Source organism: Chelonoidis abingdonii, chromosome 20 (assembly GCF_003597395.2).
Source record: "Chelonoidis abingdonii isolate Lonesome George chromosome 20, CheloAbing_2.0, whole genome shotgun sequence".
Lineage (NCBI taxonomy): Eukaryota > Metazoa > Chordata > Testudines > Testudinidae > Chelonoidis > Chelonoidis abingdonii.
In genome coordinates, this window is record NC_133788.1 from 20766624 (window position 1) to 20785975 (window position 19352).

The following is a 19352-nucleotide window of genomic DNA, read 5'->3' on the forward strand; positions in this document are numbered from 1 at the left end:
CAGCACCCCCCCCCCGGGCAGCTGGGGGGTGGGGTTTAAACACTACTCTAAGGTCCGGCTTTACAATGGGAGGGACGCCTCCTTCAACCCCAGGAGCAGCTAGGACTCCCCAAAGTAAGGAAGGGATGGGGCAGGGCCCTCATCCCAGCTCCCTCTGTGGGCTGCTCTGGATTCGTTTGCAGCAACGGGGCTCTCCGGGGGGCCAGCAGGCAGCTCTTGCTAGAAAGGTTTTGGTTAGGGACGCCTCCTCTGCCCCTCCCCCGTCCCCAAGCCCCAGCAGATCCCCACTCACCTGGCCAGCCCCAGCCATGTGTTTACTGCAGCCCTGCCCATGTGGAGAGGAAGTGGTGAGCTCATCTCTGTGCGCCTGGGCTGCAGCTCGGCCAGGAAGCTCTGCTTCCACCTGCTGGAGAAGAGAGGCTATAGCAAGCGATCCGTGGAGAAAGGGAACTGCTCCTGTGATGTAGGCAGACATCTGAGCCAAGCTGCCAGAGGACAAAAAGATTCCCTGGGCAGATTTCCGCACGAGCAATGTGAGGGAGAGAGAAAATAACCAGCCTTAAAAACCCAGCATCTGGTGGCAAGGTGTCAGGAAAGAGGGAATAGAGAAAAGCATGGGAGTATTTGAGTTATTTCACTCCAGATTGTAAAAGACAGACACACCAAATGAGGGCACAGGGTCTGTCCGGGTTCCAGCAGTGGGGAAGCATCAAATGTTTTTCAGCTTCATGAATAGTACCTAGTGTGTTTAAAAGGATCCAGTCCTGTTAACAGGCATTAAACCACTCCACAAATGGCCTCACCTATGTTACCAAGATCACCTTAGCTTAGTCATGTGTTGTGGTAAAAATGCAATGGACTCTTCTACAGCCTCCTCCGCTTGTTTGCTATTTGCATCTCTTAGCTGGACAGGGAAAAGAGGTGACTCAGTTTCACTTCGTTCTCAGGCTGTCATGGTTTAGACCATCTGCAATGTTTGGATTACAAACCTTGTCCAAGACTAGGTCACTGTAAACATACAGACAAAAACCTATTTCTTTTGGTAATTGAATGGAAACCTCTCTCTCTCAGTCTCTGCCTCCTCGGGTTTGTAGAGCTTAGACGTGGCTTTTACCAAACCTATTCGAGGGCCCAGTTCAGTTTGGCAGCATCCCTCTAAAAGAGCTGGAGCCTTTAGGTATCAGTTCAGAGATTTATTGTGGTCAGTGACCTCCTGCAGACCTCAGGCCTGAGAGCCTGCCCAGGAATTTCTGCATCAAGTCCGTAACTTCAGAGAGAGCTAAAGGATCTTTTAGAAAGACCTCCACTCGTGACCCCACAATGTCCCTCATCCTACAACGAGCTCTGTGCAGGCAGAACCTGCGGCCATGTGGTCCATCACGAGTCCGTTCCCATGGAGCTCGTTATAGGATCAGGGCCTTAGACAGTACATACCACCCTCTTCCATTAAGCATCATACTGATTGTAATCATTTGTTACACCTCAGCAAAAACTCAGCAGAGAGGTGCAGAAAATATTGGTACAGTCTGATATTCTAGTTCCAGATCATTCTGACAGATTTAAAACAAAAAAAATAAATAATCCAAATCGTTTGGGAAGAAGCAGAGTCGCTTTGATAAATTAATACCACCTAGTGCTAAGTTATGTAGTATTTTTCATGTTGATCTCAAAGCACTTCACAAAGGAGATCAGAATCATTCCCTCCCTGCTCACAAGTATCAGATCCTTGGTCAAACTCAGAAAAATGAAATTATGGTCAGTCCTTCCCACAGCTGTTTCCATCCTCATCCCTGGCCTTTCTTGTCATTGGTTTTGTCACTAAGATACTGGTAACATTTTCAGAAGCACTTAAATGACTTAAGAACCTATGGCTCATTTTCAAATGTGATGTAGCACTTTTAGGCACTTAGGAGCCTGAATCTCATTGACTTAATCACAGGCAAGTTTGAAAATTGTATCCACTCAAGATTTCACACTTAGTCCCCCCTCCCTCATTTCAGAATTGTAGGACTTCTGCCAGTGAAGGAGTTGGGCATAATATGAGGGTGCTGGGAGGGTTTCCCCTACACATCTCACCAATTCCCCCTCAGCCTGACCTGTGGCACCCTGCTATTCCAATCCCAGGCTCCCCACTATACACAGTCCCACAATCCCTTGCCCCCTTGTTATTTCCAGCCCTGGCTTCTTCCTGGCAGAAGAGACTACCATCCTGCTGAATCATGTCCAAGTTTTGCAAAGCAGAGAGAGCAGGAGACCACCTGACTTATTTTCACTTCTGAAGAGACAGAACTTAAAGCCTCCAGAGGCAAAAACCAAATGCATTAACACATTCTACTATCTACCTAAGGGTGCTAATTACCACATCTACCCCCAGAACGCACTAGATCAGAATGCTCAGCCTTTTTCACAGCACACTCTGCAACTCCTTACTAGCAAGGCTGTCTCATGGACGATCCTCTCCAATTCATGATGCCGCAACATCTCTGCGGCAACAAGAGCTGGTGCTCCCATGGAAAAGCAGTTTCATGTAATTTTTGTTTCTTTCAATGGAACGGATCAGCTGGAAATGAGGAAGCAGCACTCTGGGACCAGCCAGCTTTCCATCGATCCCCACCAATTTCTCCAGGGATCACAGACTGGGAACCCCTGTCCTAGATTTCTCATTATCAAGAGGCTTTGTGCTGTACTCAAATGTCCAGCAAGTGGGATCCTTTACTTACATATTCCTCAGAAAAGTTACAAACCAGGGTAGGACTTGATGGATTTCCATCCCTCTTTCCCAACATCTTCAAATTAGCCCACGTGTTGCATGACACACCACTTTCTGGTGCGTTGTGGTCCCTTTTTGATTGTTCTACATGGAGAAACACTAGGATTTCCCTAGTGTTTCGTATTTTGAGGGCACCTGCTTGCAAGAAGTTGCCAGGTGTGTAAAACTGTTCAGGGATCACTATCTAGATACTTAAATGGCCTCTGCTATTACAGTATTGGAGCACCTCCATTTTTACCGTACCTAATCTCACCCCACCCTGTGAGGTAGGGAAACGCTATTAGTCTCTCCGGTCCTGTCTGTATAAAATGGGAATAAGTGACTTCCCCAAGGTCAAACAAGATGTCTGTGGCAGAGCAGGAACTGAAGCCAGATCTCTCACAAGCCAGTCTAGTCCCCTAACCAGTAGGCCATCCTTCTCCTATGCATCCTCTTGAGAACATGGGTTTAATGATCCCTTGATGTAGAGCTTGATCTTAGGCTGTTTATCCCCAACAATTAGGCTTGTAGCAAAAGCATCAGCATTTGCGGAAAAAGGAAACAGCAATCCAGGCTGGAAAGAGGTCATCGGCTCCAGCCATGCACCACCCAGACTGCTGCTGTCCCTGCATATCCAGCTTTGCAACTCTCTGCTTATATGATAGGATCTGAAGCGTCGTCTTCTTGGAGTGTCTCCCCACTCAGACACACTGGAGCAAAGGCTCTGGCTGATGCAGCGTTCTTCAGTGTGGGCTACAACTTCTGTGGCAGCTTCATTTAATTTTTTTTAAATAATTAAATATGACAACGAACAATGCAAGCCAAGCCAGAGCCCTGCTATTATTTATTCTAATCTAAACATCCCATTAATTTCGTATCATGCCCACAGTACGTTTTCAATAGGCAGCAGATTTGTGCATACATAACAGTAGGGGAAAGGGAACCTAGGGCTTCCAGCAGCCAGGGAGGCAGTTTGAGAGTGTGGGGTAAGTACCTTAACTGCCGCTGGTACTAAAATGGACAGAGAAATAGTTGACAGCTAAACTACCATTGGTCCATTTGAGAACCAGCACCCATTATAACAGGACAGAGTTCACAGTTCTCAGGCACTGCAGCACTTCACAATTACTCCACCTTGATAAGCATTTCTGCGCAGCACAGGTGCTGAAGCACATTTTTACAGCAAGGAACAGACAGGGCTCTGGCATTTATAGTGCCCGTTCCAGGGTTAAATTTAACAACCTAGGAGCCACTTTACAGCAGAAAGGTGGTGCTTTCAAAGATGCCTCTCTACCACAGGCATGCTTGCTATGAATGAATGCAGGCTAGTTAGGTAGATGCCCACGCAACACGAAAGAGAACAGAGGGGGAACAGAATGAGCTTTGCCATTAAATCTCAAAGAACAAGGTCCTCATTGTCACCCCTGAAATTCAGGTGCACAGGGAGGGAACATTTCAGGAGTTTAGGATACGAGCCTGCATTCTGCATTTTGTCTACATTGGTTTTGCGTTATGCCACAAGAAGGCAGTAGCCATCTCCCACTTCAAACACGTGGTGGAGGAGTGCACAGTTAGAAGACTGGAAGGTGAACTGCAATGACCGTGCTACTCTCCATGACGTAACAGTTTGATGCCTGAAACTCCCCCCCCCCCCAAAAAAAAGATTTTAACTAAGCATATATGCTGAATAAAAGGGACAGTTTTGCACTTAGTGCAATATCCATGCTTTACACTGAGCAAGTATTTATGCAACTACTGTGACCACAAATAAACCCTACAACATTACTAACGGAACAAAACAACATTTTACTCAAACATCCTTTTTNACTAGATATTGACTTGTGATGCAAACAAGAGATTTTGGGGAGCATTAATCAGACTAAGTGGCTACAGAAGCCAGCACCCAGGAAGAAAAATTACTCAGTTTAATTTGTTTCATCATAGTTTAGAGGTGGCATTTTCTAAAATTGTGTAACAAAGACAAAGTCCAATATCATATTTTCTAGAGCATCTCCTCATATCTTATCTTCATTACAGACCCTGATTAAATGAGCAGCCAAACTGATCTACAGGGAGATTTAATGGACCTGCAATTCGTTGAGATTCACCATAATGAACTAAATGGGCTGGGTGCCGATAACTTTCACTTCCAGTACAGCCCAACTGGAATACACCCACAGGAACAGAGGCTCATATTGCAACCTTAGAAGCCTGTGGGCAACAAAAGTTCTGAGTGCTTTATGGAGGGAAAAGAAAGGATTAATGTATGTACACCCTGAATGAAGCAACACCCACTATTGCTTCCCTACTAGCTGAGAACAGCCTAATTCTTGAACAGTGCTTAATGTTTGCCAACTGCTGGAGCTAAGTAGCTTAGACAGGAATAGTCATATTACCTATAAGCATTGATTTGACAGACAGTCTAGACATAGCACTGGACTAAGAGTTAACAGCCTTCAGAGTTAGCTTTGCTTATGAAGGCTGATAGATAAGACTTGATGGCATTTCTGAGTGTAGGTTCAGGGCCTTTGCTTCCATGCTATTCTTCCTTGAAGTATTTAGCTGAACCTGGTGAATTTACATTTCCTCTGAAGCTGGATAAATGGCTAATGTTGGTAGAGAGCAGTTTGGATTCAGTGATAAGTCTTGGCTTTCCCAGCAGGAAGAGATGAAATTCTGATGCAACCAGACACAAAACACGGTGTTATTGTGTCTGTCTTCCAATGCCTCACCATGACTTTAAGGAAGCGTTTTCTCCTTTCCTGCCAAATTCCATGATCCTGCAGTGGAGTCAGAATCCTGTGCTTGTGACAAGTTGCTATGATTTAAGTGCAGAACCCCTCAGAAGCTGGGCTGGGAAGGAAAACTTGTTGAAACAAATAACTCCAATGATAAAAACACAAGGCTCCTCACTGCTAGTTTTCTACCATCTCAGAACTTAAGCCGAGTAAACTGTATACCAGTGTTTATTCTGATATACTCTAGTAGACAGCATAAACAGCTAAGTTTTCAGTAACTTACTGTGGTGTCCCAAGTGAATATTCTTTGTCATGTTCCATTCACTTGCTGTAACAGTACGTAGCTTCTGCAACCTCAGTGTAACTACAAATGTCACATGTCACCAGGGACTTCCACTGAAACATATCAGTAGGATATAAGATACATTAGAGATGCTTTACCACTATAACAGTAAAGCTGTAACTGAGAATCTGTGAAGTCATACATATGTGAAATCACAACAGACATGGGCATAAGGTGATCACAGACTTGCAGACAAATCTCTTATCACAATAGCACAAAGGATCAATCACCTGAGTTTTCCAAGTTGATGCATATGCATGTAATACGAATTTGTCAGTATTTGAGTGTAGCTGTCATGGTTCTACAGAAGCCTTCTTGCTTCAGTCAGAAGCATTGCATTACCGAAGGTAAGAGGAGAGAGATACTTCACAAGCCTGAATTGTTAGGAGCTGTGCTCAATTTTCATATTGTATCCAGGACATTGCAAAGGTAGCTGGCTCCCCATCCTGTACCACTGCATGGATAGTGTGATGCTGAGTGCTATTCTGGGGCAGCTCCACAGGTGTCAGTTCTCCCAGAAAATCTCACTGCGGACACACACGGTAACTGAGTTACAACTTAAGTCTTTCTACTCTTCCAAAAGCTTCTTTTCCAAACCAGTGATCCCCTCAGGAGGATCACCGGTACTTATGCTATGCTTTTCTAAATTGATGCTTAATTTTCTTTCAAATGACCAAGTTTATCATATTTAAAAACTTCATTTTGCTAAGCTTCTATGCATAATTTCCACCAGTAAGAAATTTAAACTAGCCATTATATGGACATTTCCATTAAGGACACCGTTAAATCTGGCCCACCATAACTAACCAGCCAAAGAGGTATTTCAGGATTCCTTTTGTTCATAAAAGCAAAGAGGACACCCATGCATAAAAGATATGTAGGAAAAATCAAATGCCCTCAAAACAGAAAATTGACACAATTTTTAATATTTATATATTTTAAATCAACACAATTAAATATAATATGCTTTAAGTACATGAATACTTGGGCATGAGAGAAATAAGAGGTGGTACATAGTACCAAAAACCTTATACACAGCCTTTTTGCTTCTTCTTAGACAATACACAGTGTGCCTCTATACAGTCAAATATTGCAACAGAATAATATTTGCTAGTCAATCAAGACTTTCTGAACATTGGAGATGATTGAGAATTTTTATAAAATGATTTTTTGCACAATCTTGAGAAAACAAAGCAATCATAATAAAATAAACCCAAACCAGAAATGCTTCACAATAAAAAAAAAAAGCGATAATATAACGGAGTGACAACTTGAGTGCTTCAGATGCTCTGTAGAATCACCTCACTGGTCTGGCGACCAAGAGTGAAGTAGTACGGTAGATGCTGTGGCTTTTTGTTTAAAACAAAGGCTATATAAGTTGAAAATGCTGAAAATAATGAAGGGGAAATAAAGCCAAAATGTCCTAAAACTGAATGATCTTTTTTCCTTAAAAACAAACATCTAGGAATAGATATGGTCTCGGTTTGACGACAGCACATTATGGAGAATGGCAGCAACCCATAATGGGAGTTATTTTATACCTGCATGATGGAGAAGTAAGAAAATGGAGCAGAGTCCACTGGGCACAGTCCGCTCAGCACAGTGGGCTGGACTCAGATCCATGAATCAGAAACGGAGGGCTGCACAGGCAAGAGATTGGTTTGTAAGTCTTCTGCATACTAGAAGCAAGGAATGCGTGTATGCAAGGGTAACAGCTTGACTAAGGGCAGAAAGAGTTACATTGTCCAGTCTTCATTCCTGGCCATTTTATGCTTTTTTCCAAAATGAATGCAGTTATGAAGGAAGTAAAATGTATTTATTTATCTTACAGTTGAATACTCCTCTAGTTCAAGTAAGGAAAAATATAATGGGTATAGCTCTTCCGATCAGTCACTGCCAATGTATTCCTCATCTCAGGCTGACCTCTCCAATGCGTAAGGTCAGGGAAGCTGCCCTGTGGCCTTTACAGTTGTGTGTTTAAAAATTACAAGTAGTAGTAGAACTAGAAACTACAACAAAGCCTTCCCCCGTCCCCAGTGTGGCCCATGTCCCATTGCAGATATTGTGATTAACAGTCCTTCCGAGATGGGGTAAAGTATTTGTGAAGCTGATCACAGTTTTCCAGTGACATGTTCATGAAGTGCTTCTTCATCTCTTTAAAACCTTCATTATTGTGAACGCTACGTGCAGTATTAAAAAAACAACATTACTTTGTACTTTGTGGAGGAGATATAGGATTGCTCCTTTTCCTCCTCCCTGATGGATGAGGGAGTATCAGCTGTCTGAAGTAACAGTGTTTTGTTTTCATTGGCTGTGTTAAAGAAGACTCCACCAAAAGGGAAAAAGTTCACTCATCTTCAAAAGCAGAACACCACATTTCTTGCTCTGGCATTTCTGAAATCATAGCTGGGAAAGGAAACACAGAATTAAAATTCATTCTAGACAAAGTGGCTGAAAATTGTACAGATCAACCATCCAGTACAAGGACAGACAGTTGTGGAGTAGGCAAATGTTTGCACAAAGTTGGCTGGAAAGAGTTTTTGATGAGGAAGAAACTTCCAATTACTGCAACTGTACTTGCTTAAATTTGAGTTCCAACTGTCTACAGCCACTGATTTTTAAAGGCTCTTGTTTTTAAAAAGTGAGTGTATTCCACGTGCCCTTTTCATCTACTCAGATGGGAATTAGATTGTTTACAGACAAACGTAAGTAGAGGGACTTGTATAAGTCACTCATATCACTGCCTCCAGAAACAAGACGACAGTCACAAACCTATGTTTTGAGTAGACACTTAACTCCTTGGTGATGACAGCACAGAGATGCAGGTAGATTTCATAGGTTATCCTGCGCCTTCAGAAATTTTGACTACCAATATCAAGAGATTAGCAAAGAGGAATACAGCAATCAACTATATTGTTTCATAATAAAACTGTTGCATGAGAGGTTGTTTCATAACCTGGACTCTTGGGTGATTGCAGAAAACCAGAAATACTATTAAAAAAATTATTAAACACTTAAACATAATGTAAATCAAAGCCAAATCTATCGGGCTTCCCTATTTCTTCATATCATAAATGTAGCACAGTGATAAAGTTGGTGTGACCAATAAGCAACAGCTTTTAAATGTTTTATTGGTACATTAGGCAAGTATTTTAGCACTCAATGTGAAACAGCAAGTGGGAACTTAACTAAGACATTCCTGTATTGATCACCCATCATAACAAGACAACCTCTTTAATTAAGATCCCAAAGGAACAACAAAGAACACGAGAGGACTTGTACAATTGTGCAACTATGGACAGATGCTTTCTATCAAAGTTATCTATACAGCACCTATTATCTTGGTGTCTCAGCCATGAAACTCTTCCACAAGCCAGCCAGTCATATAGCCTGAAAAGCTGATTTCACGTTAATGAGAACTCTCAAGAAATCTTGCACAGTGTACAGACATACACACTAGTTATCAAACTCACTAGGAAAAGTGTGCAAAAGTGCCATTCTTCCAAGTCAGACTGGAAAAGAATAAGATGGTTGAGGCTCCTGTATTTACCTTTGTAACTTTTTCCAAAGGCTGGTCATTTTGTGCCTGCTGCATAACATCATTGACTATCATCTTTGCTATCCTCCAAGCCATCTCTTCTTGGGCCTAAAACAAAGGAAACTGTTTTCTGAGTGTAAGTTGTTTGAAATTGTTAATTCTTTGAGTCACAGATCCAAAAGTGCTTTTACTACAGTCACCTTTTAAACCTTGTAAAATAGGAGTATTTCTAAACAGGGCTAATCTAGCCATCTCAGTGACAGGCAGAGTCTTAGATTTACTTTATAGGGAGCTGATCAGTCCTGAAGAGGGGAATCTAGTCTTCAACCTAGATGCAGTGGTCACTTTACAGCATCACTATAGAACAATTATCACCATCTGTGCAGAAATGGATGTTACTATCTGTAGCTAGAGGCTCTTTGAGACGTGTGGTTCCTATCTGTATTCCAAACCTGGGTATGCATGTGCCCCATTTGACTGAGTCTGGATTATTTTTTTTAAAATGTAATTTATTTATTTTTTTACAAGCAGTGTCCATTGGCCTGCATGTGCATCATAGCTCCTTGTGCTCTGAACCAATAGCATAAAGGATGGTGAGGGCCAGCACATCTCCAGTTCCTATTCTCACAGTCCAAACAATTGGAAGCAGAGGGGATGGAAAGTGGGTGGTGGAATACAGATCGGGATCACACATCCTGAAGAACCTCCAGTTACAGGTAAGTAACCTCCATTTCTTCCTCAAGTGATGGACCCTATTCATATTCCACACATGGAAGATTAACAAGCAGTAGTCAGACAGGAGGTGGGTGTGAGGTAGAGACAGCTGACTGTAATACTGCAGTCCCCACAGTTGTATCCATAGTGGAAGATTCAACCAGAGCATAATGTCTTGTGAAGGTATGCAGAGATATCTAAGTAGCTGCCCTACATCTCTCAGGTTATGTCTCTCAGAGATGCCGCAGAGGCTGCTTGCCCTCTGGTGCAAGGAGCCCTCACCCCTTCCAGAGGGGGAATGTGAGCTAGTTGGTAACAAAGGGTAATACATCCCTGATCACAAACCTGTAGTTACCAATTACATTAGTTAAGCCAACCAGCTGGCAATGTCAAAAATCAAACTGTTCTCTCAACTGCATGGAAGTCATTTATGTTTTCTGAACATTTTGGCATAGGACAGTTAATGAGCTAGACTAGTGGAGGAATGTCTGCCAAAGAAAGTGGTCAGGACTGAGAACCTGAGAATATTCTTCATCTGTAATTGGAATTGTAAATCCAGATTTTTACACTCAAAAAACGGTGCTTGAAAAGAGGGCATACCTCATCTGTGTTTCCTTGCACCCATTTCTTCATAGCTTGTGAAAACATGGACCCTTGAGAAAAAAAGGAAAATGCATTCAAGGCAAATATTAGTAAACTCAGCCAAGTAGTCTCATTGCCCTACTCTGGAAAAGCCTATCCAGGCCAGGGACTGGGAGCCTCTGCTGCTAATGCTGGGGGGAGCTGAGCCAGTGAAGACCTTTTTTTAAAGTTCAAATGCATAAGAAGTTTTATCAGCTCAGCTCTTAGCCAATTCCCACCCCCTGCCATGTTCTGTTGATAGTTCAAATCCCAGAAATTGCCCACAACACTTGTCCTGCTGCTGAGTCCCGCTGGAGCAGGAAAGCAGGGTCTGGCTGGGGAATGAGCATGGGCTGAATGTACAGGACGGTCTCTCAAGCATCTTCCCTCTGCTTGACAAAAATATATGGACTGGCTCTGGAGACAGCAGAATCCTGCTCATCTTGGCTGTTGCAAGAAAGGAAGAGGGCAGCTGCTACTAAACATTTACAGATGCAAACGAGGAAGGAGAAAGCAAACCTTTTGATTTCTTTACATCAGGTTCCGGTTCCGACTCTCTGATAAACTGTCCCAGGTCACTGACTCTTCCAAATGTCATCTTCCTGCAGCAAGAGGCAGTAGACAAAGCTATGCAGGTTAGCCGGGGTGCAATGTGAAAAACTGTCCGGTAGAAGCAGAGCAAAGGCTCTCTACAATGGCTAAGAAGTCCTTGGGCCCAAAAGCCAGGGCTAGTGTTTTACCATCCCGATATTTTCCCTCTTTCATCTAAATCCCAAGTTTATTTTACAGAATGCATTTCTCGAAACTCAGTAGAGATACAAACCTCAAAATGATTTGATTATACCACATTAAAGTCTGTGTCAGTAAGTGACCCAATTGCTGCTATCAAAATGAATTAGGGAACAACTGATTTAAGTTAAAGGTGACCAGAAAATGAAAGAAAGCGGGCTTGTGCTTTTTATGATTAATTAAATTGCCCCATCCCTCAAAAGTATTTACTTCTTTACATTAGAAATTTAGATCCTGTCTAGCCTGTAAGACACTGACAACACAAAAAGGAACCAGGACAGTGAAAGCTAAGCAGTTGGATTGGAAGGGATTTTTAATTAGATGTTTTAAACTTTCTCCTGACACCTACATAATTTCCATGGCTAGTTAACATTTTAGAAAAAAGAAACCTTTGTAAAATATTTGAGATTTCTGTCCCTTCAGTTAACATAAGATCTAATGACATGCATTCCCTGAGATCACCTATAACCAGATAGTCCTCTGGCAACAGCAGGGATGACCAGAGTTTACATTCCTGATATTTCTAATGGTGGGGGAGAGAAGAGAGACACAGAAGGAGCAGAAAAAACTAAGTTTCCAGGACACCTTATTTCATGACCTCCTTATACATCATAAAGTAGCAAAAAAAGGGGCAAGTCCCATTTAAAAAGTACTATCATTTTTTGTTATATCTGCAAAGAGCAAATTCCTTTCACCGGACCCCTTATTTTAAGGAATCCACATTTTCTTATTATAGAAGCCATGGAAAAAGCATCTCTGTTTGAGAGAGATGGAAAAAAAGGCAGAAAAACAAAAGCTTTCCAGTACTCTGATGACAATCACAATAGGAAGTGACTTAAGAGGCAGAAGAAAAGCACAATCCATTGGGTTTATGGACAGCAACAGTTTCTTCTCTAGTTGGTGAGAGGGAGGAAGACAATCAAGGATGCATATTAGACTGCTGAGATTTTCTGGGCTTGCTTCCTTCTAATCCAACACCTATCAGTGAGAGATCAGAAAATACTAAATTTCTGGACATGGAGCAGAGGAAACATCTTGGAACCAACACAGAGCAGCTTAAAATAATTTTTAAAGTAAGGGCTTTTTTTATTAGTGTTCAAACTATCAGCTGGTGGATTTTTTTGGTCAGAGAGGCACAAACATGAAGACATGTCTATGTGCATTATACTATTTAAATAACCATTACTTTCAAGTAATAAAATAGAACAAATACACAGAGTGAAACTATCCTGTAAGATATCAAAACTGAACCTGCCCTTGGGGGAGAGGCAGGAGAAGGTGGAATGATTCCATCAGCTTTGCAGGCTGGAGAGATTCAATATTCTAACCTGCTGAAGGCGTTGAGAGGCTCCTCACAGAATTACTATTTGATGATATTTACTTGAAAGGAAAAACTCAGGGCCTCAAGCCCAGTGTATGCACCAGTACTGGCATTTCAGGCCTTGGGGCTGACACTCATATATTCCCCTCCCCCTGAACTGGAGTCATGGTTGACCAGTATTGTTCAACTCCCAATTCAGTAGGGCTCCCATGACTGAGAGACTAGGAGTCTGAAGCAGACCAAATTCCACTGTGAGTTACAGCTTGCTTTATTCAAAAGGGAGGCAGTCAGACCCTGGCTGATACAGTTAACTGAAGAGGTAGAATACTTTTCAGCTAACTAATGCATTACAACTATAATCGTCTACTGGAATGAAACCAGAGTGCTACAGCTTGCATCAATCTGCACTGTTAATACAAAGAGACACAACAAGAATGAAACAAAGGGGAAGCACAGACATGAAAGAATGATAGAAACTGAATAAACCTTACCCTGCATAAGTTCGTTGATATAGAGATTCTGGATCCAGACTTGCAGCATCTACAATTATTGCTTCATCAAAATTTTTCAGGATTTTAACGTTAACCTTTTTGACACTGGACTACAACAGAAATTCTAAATATTAGTGCCAAATGCAGACAACTAATAGCCACTTAGCACACCAGGTCAAGTGATATTTTAGTTTTCTTGCACACTATAAAATAGTTCAAAGTTTCTCAGTAGGCCCAAAAATATTATACAGCCTCCACCCCACAAAATATGAATTTCAGAATAAATGACATTTTTGATCAGACAGTGATAAAGTACAGTTACATGAACAGAGCATAAAAAAGCAAACATGTAATACACAAGTCAGAATGTCTATTTAAAGAGTGGTTGACTGAGTGGATTTGCATGGACATGCATATATTTGTTTCTGAATTTAAAATGGAGCTCTCTCAAAAGCTGCAGCAATTAAAAAATCCCCCTAATTCCAGCCATCTACTTGGTACATGTGTGGTTAATCCTCAATGGAAACGTATAGTTCCTCTGAAATGTTGTATATTTTCCCATACACAGAACAAATCATACATTTCCTACATTAGTTGCTTATTTCATCTTAAGGAAAACAAAGAAACATGTGAGTGAGAGTGAGTGAACATATACAGTAACTCACTAACATGCTGTATTTAAATGGAAACATTAATGGCAGCTGCTTCCTAGCAGGCTAGTGAGGCATGTAGGGAGACCCTGTTGTATTTAAAGTGGAAGCACACAGAAAAGAATATTCTCTCCTTTCAGCTGCATAACTATAGACACCATTAAACGCAGTGTTCTATTTTTTAAGATGTTCTGCCATTTATATTGCAAAATTCCTAGCAGTTTGTTCTACTTAGTCCATTCAGCGCACAGCTTTTCCAGACCTAGCAGGCTATACTGGTGACTTTAATGCCTCAACCCCCTTATTTATCAGATATGGTGTTCAAACCATCTCAATATCTGTTTGCAGTTGATGTTATTGCTATCACTTTTGTTAGTCTGATAGGAAATGTGCTGTTGCAGGATTTCTGGAACTGTTCTGCCCTTAAACCAAGCTCAATATCTGAAGTGAATTAAGTCTCTGGTAACTTGGAGCCCACTGCTATATGCTGCCCCTGTTCCATATCTGAATGTAATGTGAACAAAACTAAAATTTCATTTTCATTTGTGACAGACAATTCCAGGTTAAAAAATGTGTCTGCCATTAGCCAAGAGAAAAGTTCCTAGATGTGCTTTGCTCTGTTGGCCACTTCTGAGGCTGGGCCCACTTACAAATGCAACACACAGGGAACAATCTTGAGAAAGCTGCATTCTAAGAGGGGAGAAATGGAAGAGGAACCAGAGAAGCCATTAATGAAGCACAGAAAAACCTGGAGTTGAGATAAAACAAGACTGTATTTTCACCAAGTCACTGAACAAAAGTAAATGTAATCTAATCTCTCATAATTCAATGAAGTTAGAAAGCAATTGAGCACTTCACTTCCAGTTGCAGCCACACTTCCATATAGTTTACAGAAGAGTCAAACTAGTTTTATTTAGTGTTTCATTAAAAAGCTCTCTGCCTTCCTCAGCAACATATCTTTTAAGTCTTTATTCACAATGTACTCATCTTCAGCTGCACCATATACAAACAGAAGCACAAACTCAGATATCACTACCATGTAGCTCAGCTAATTACAAGAGGGTTAGGCACAAGAGTTGTTATCTAGGAGTCTAGAGAGACACTCAATTTCTAACCAGTTAAGCTGACTGGACATCTGGCTAGCTTGATGAAAAAAGCACAACAGAATCTGCTGGATCTGTTCTGCATTCATAGGAACCTAAATGGTAGATATTAACTGCTATTTCTCTCTACACCAATAGCCTATCTCTATTTTATCCTGAAAAAGAAATGTTCTGCTCTAGGTTCATGTCTGTCATTTACAAGAACTAAATTGTTGTAAAGTACCATGCTATTGCAAATAAAACCTAAGATCCATAATTTGCATTGTTTATACTTTAACCATACAGCAATTGATTCACAGCTGTCAACACAAAAAATCTGCATTTTCCTGCAGATAAAACATAATGTCATAGATACTGGGTTTTTTTAAGCGAAGACCTACAGTATTTCTGATTCCACTGTGTAGTACTGTATTCACTTCTAATGACAACCATTGTCTAATAATGCAAATTGTAATAGGAAGTCTTCATTGCACATTAATAGTTTAATGTCTTCAGTAATTATTTGTATACAAACCAAAGATGATGTACTTTCTGTACCTCTCACAGCGTTATTTGAATAGTATTATCGTAAGAGGTGCAACTTTGGTTAGGAATTGAAGCTATATTAAATATTGCGTTGCATTTTTCTATATAAATTACTTTTGATTGATTGATTTAAGACAGACAATAAAGTGGAATAAAGATTTCCTACTATAATATAGAATTTAAAAGGAAAGCTAAATGTGAGACTTAAATTACATGAAAATGTACCCTTAACCAAAGCTTCTTTACATGTAATTCTTCACATGCTTGGTGATGTCACTGTGGAATGACCACAGCTGCTATTAGGATGGAAGTAAAACAGATTTTTTTTTTACCTGTGAGGCAGAGCCATCAGAACCAGTTGTATGAGGCTCATTGTCAGGAGAGCTACTGGGGCCTTGAACAGTCAGTGCAATATTCCCCCCTGCATATTCATCTCCTCGTACTGAATGGATGAGATCATTCAAGTATTTGTAATAAAGGTTGCTGGACAAAAAGCCAGGTAAAAAAACCTAGGAAACAGAAGAATTGGTTTTGTTGATAAAAAGGAAGAGAATACAATCAGAATGAATGACTATAACAGTGGCACACACAGGACAGGAGAAGGCCATACGTGGGAACTAAGGGCTCATCTACCCTTAGAGCTATTCCTGAACAAGAATGTCCATACATGGAGTTATTCAGAAACAGGTACTGTGCTTTAAATTCACACCCTACCTTAATCTACATTAATTTTCTAGACATGCCCTATGTATTAATATTTAAACTCTCATTTCAGTCTCTGAAGGGTTTAAGCATTTGCCTTGTGCTTTTTGCTCCTAATCTGTCTCTCCCTATCCTTGTAGCCTGAAAATGTCCACTACATTGTTCAAGAGTTTTTACCAGTTATAGAACTTTAACCACTATCTTAATGACTCAGATACTTCAGTTAGTGGCATATTGTTATATGGCAGTTACAGCACCCTCAAGAGAATTGCAAAGCAAGTCCCAATGATCAACTATCAATATTTTTAACGAGTCTCTTTCTGCAAGGATGTGGGCTGAGCAGAGAGGTAATGAGGGAGGAAGTGTGTTTCGAAAGGAAACAAAAAAATCAGCTGAGGTTAGCTGATAACCTCAGAAGAAAGTTTGAGAGATATTAGACTGCAGAATAGCCTCCACTTCACAAAGAAAATTAACATAAATGTCTTTGCTTGGCAGATTTAAAAACAGACTGGACAAAGAACACTGGAAAATATATCATAGGGAACAATTCTACATTACCTAGGCAGCAAGAGGCTGAAAGACTAAGAACTGATAAAATTAGAGATGGGGGAAAAATTCTATTACTAATCATCTTTTCTCTCTACTAGTTTCCAAGAATGTGTTCAAAAAGCTCTCTCACCTTCTCCATGGTGGTCCAGGCCTGCCGCAACGGAGTAGTAAAACAGTTAGGGAGCGGACCTCCTTCCCTGCAGATATTGGATTCAATTTCTAATCGCACAAAGTCATCAAACCCAAGAGGATGTGTGGCTTGAAGGGAGAAGTACCTGCAGCACAGGACAGTGGGAGAAAACTATACATAAAAGACAAGTTTCAAAATGTTCACAGGTGGGCAAAATAACTTTACAACTAGGTGGCCACTAGCCTCAAAATGTATGTATAACTGATATCCAAAGGTTAGGAAAAAATCCCTGAACTGAGGAAATAAAGATTTTTTACAAATATCTTCTCAAAATGAGAGAAAAGTAAATGGAATAAAGTACATTATGTGACCGCTTATGGGCAGTGTTGCGCACACACAATATTATGTTGTAAAGCAAGGAGGTGGCAAGCAGTAAGAACCCAAAGCAGGTTCTGCACTATTAAACAACCGATTTTAGGGAACTGAGGTGAGCTAGTTAGTTTGAAATAGGTCAGGGACTGTTCCCAGCTCCTAACACAGCAACAAATGAATTCAACACAGCTTGTGGCCCTGGGTACTCTAACTTCAGCTTTAGAACAAGCTTTTTGAGAAGCAGTTTAAGAAATCATTATTGTTTTAACATGATTAAAGGCAACCTGCAAGCGTTGGAGTGGCAGTTACATTATTGGTGCTCTTTCTTGTTTCTTTATGAGAGCTAAAGGGAAGTCCAAGTTTGTTGATTTTTTCCTCCCAAAAAAGTGGTAATAAAAAACACATCTTCTTAAATATCAAAAACAACAAGTGTTTTCTGACCTGTTTTTCCTGGAGGACTCCTAGGAAGACTAGAGAACTGAAGTGGGATGCTTTCTCAGCCTTCTCTTGAAGGCATGAGGGTGTCTGAATATTGAAGAGTGAGTTTTGCTCTCAATTGTACATCAGGAGTTTGAATTAAAACCTGTTTAACTCAAAATCCAGAGTTTTACACAGTGACAAACAAATCCTTCCCCTCCCAACTGCCCAGGTCTTGTGATGACATAAGGCCATTAGTTCTCCAGCCACCCATAGAATCCTCCAGCATAAACAGGCTAGACAAGATTCAGTATTTCTCATGTAAGAGCTGCAAGATGACTTTCAAAGCTTTTAGACTTCTTTGTACACAAGGAGTTTTAAAAAGTCAATTTTCCACACATTTACATTGGAGGTCACCTTTAATAAACATGCTCTTCAGCATGTGCCCCTCGGTCCCATACATCAAGAGCACAGAAAGCCAAGAATGTAAGATGTTTACTGAATAAGAGAATATCCCTGTGTGCAATGCCACATATGCAAGTACTAGATTTTTCAAACTGGAGCTGTGAAGGCAAATTGTTAGAACAACTCACCTATCATATAAAATCATGGCATCATTCTGTGCCTCCTGCCCATCATACTGGCCCTTTTTGGCAGCAAGCTGAGACTGGAAGTTATCTGCTGCCAACCAGAACTGTAATATATTAACTGCATCTTCCTTTTCCATGTACTGTAAGGGAAATTAAGAAATATGAAATATATTCTTTAAAAGAGGAGAAAACAGCTTTTAGCTAAGAGGTGGAAGGTGAACATACGCAGACCTGGTCCTTTTTCAGATACCACTTTTTTTTTTCCTCCAAAAAAACTGAATCACGTATCAATACACAACAGTTATCTGGGCAGATACCATATAGGTCTTCTGGATGCTCAGATGTGTTGTTACGCAAAGCAGGGATTAACAGTCTGTCTTCACTCACAAATACAATAAAAAAAAATCGCTAACAATAAAAGCCGCTATTTCAGTCTCAGATGATGCTTGGGTAGTTACGTGTACCTGTATTGTATGAAAACACACAGGAACACAGAAAAATCATTTTCACATTGTCTGGACTTTATCTTAATGCAACACTAAACACGGTGTGGGTGTTTGAGCTTCTTAATTTGCTGTTTAAAGACATATGGCCCACTGTAGTTTGCAACATTATTAGGCCATTTAAACAGTTTTGCCCACTGACAAGCCCAATTCCCCAAACCTAGAGAGCACTGCTACTCTGAAGATGTTTCAGATTCAAAACATTCACCGTGTTCTGGTCTGAAGTCATGCTGGTGAAGCCAATGGAGTTACTCTGGATTTATACCAGCATGACCCAGGTCAGAATCTTGCCCAGTACTTCTTGTCAATGCTTCTTTTGGCAAGACTATAAAATAGCTAAAAGCCAAGGCAAGATTAAACAATTCTACCTGCTAGCAGCTTACCCTCCAAGAGATTACGTTGTTGTGCCCATCACTTTGCTACAAAAATTTCTGGTACTTTAGTAAGGCTTTTCAAGATTCTCAAAAATCTTTACAGATATTAAACCTCCTAGCAGGCCTACAGGGG

At 40.9% G+C, this 19352-nt stretch overlaps 1 protein-coding gene across 3 annotated transcripts in view; it reads right to left on the reverse strand.

The window, feature by feature from the left end:
* Positions 1–18498, reverse strand: part of LOC116827732 (notchless protein homolog 1) — a 30119-nt gene extending 11621 nt beyond the window's left edge. For 2 of the 3 annotated variants that reach the window (XM_075074093.1, XM_075074094.1), the window contains exons 1-8: positions 18346–18498; positions 16964–17108; positions 15915–16091; positions 13305–13414; positions 11223–11305; positions 10683–10735; positions 9381–9476; positions 293–406 (exon numbers count right to left, since the gene is read on the reverse strand). In XM_075074093.1, the coding sequence (XP_074930194.1) occupies positions 293–406; positions 9381–9476; positions 10683–10735; positions 11223–11305; positions 13305–13414; positions 15915–16091; positions 16964–17108; positions 18346–18479 (912 nt within the window). In that variant the 5' untranslated portion in view covers positions 18480–18498. The remainder of the gene's footprint in view (positions 1–292; positions 407–9380; positions 9477–10682; positions 10736–11222; positions 11306–13304; positions 13415–15914; positions 16092–16963; positions 17109–18345) is intronic. The other variant, XM_032785524.2, reaches the window with a different exon arrangement.
* Between the last annotated feature and the right edge of the window lie 854 nt (positions 18499–19352).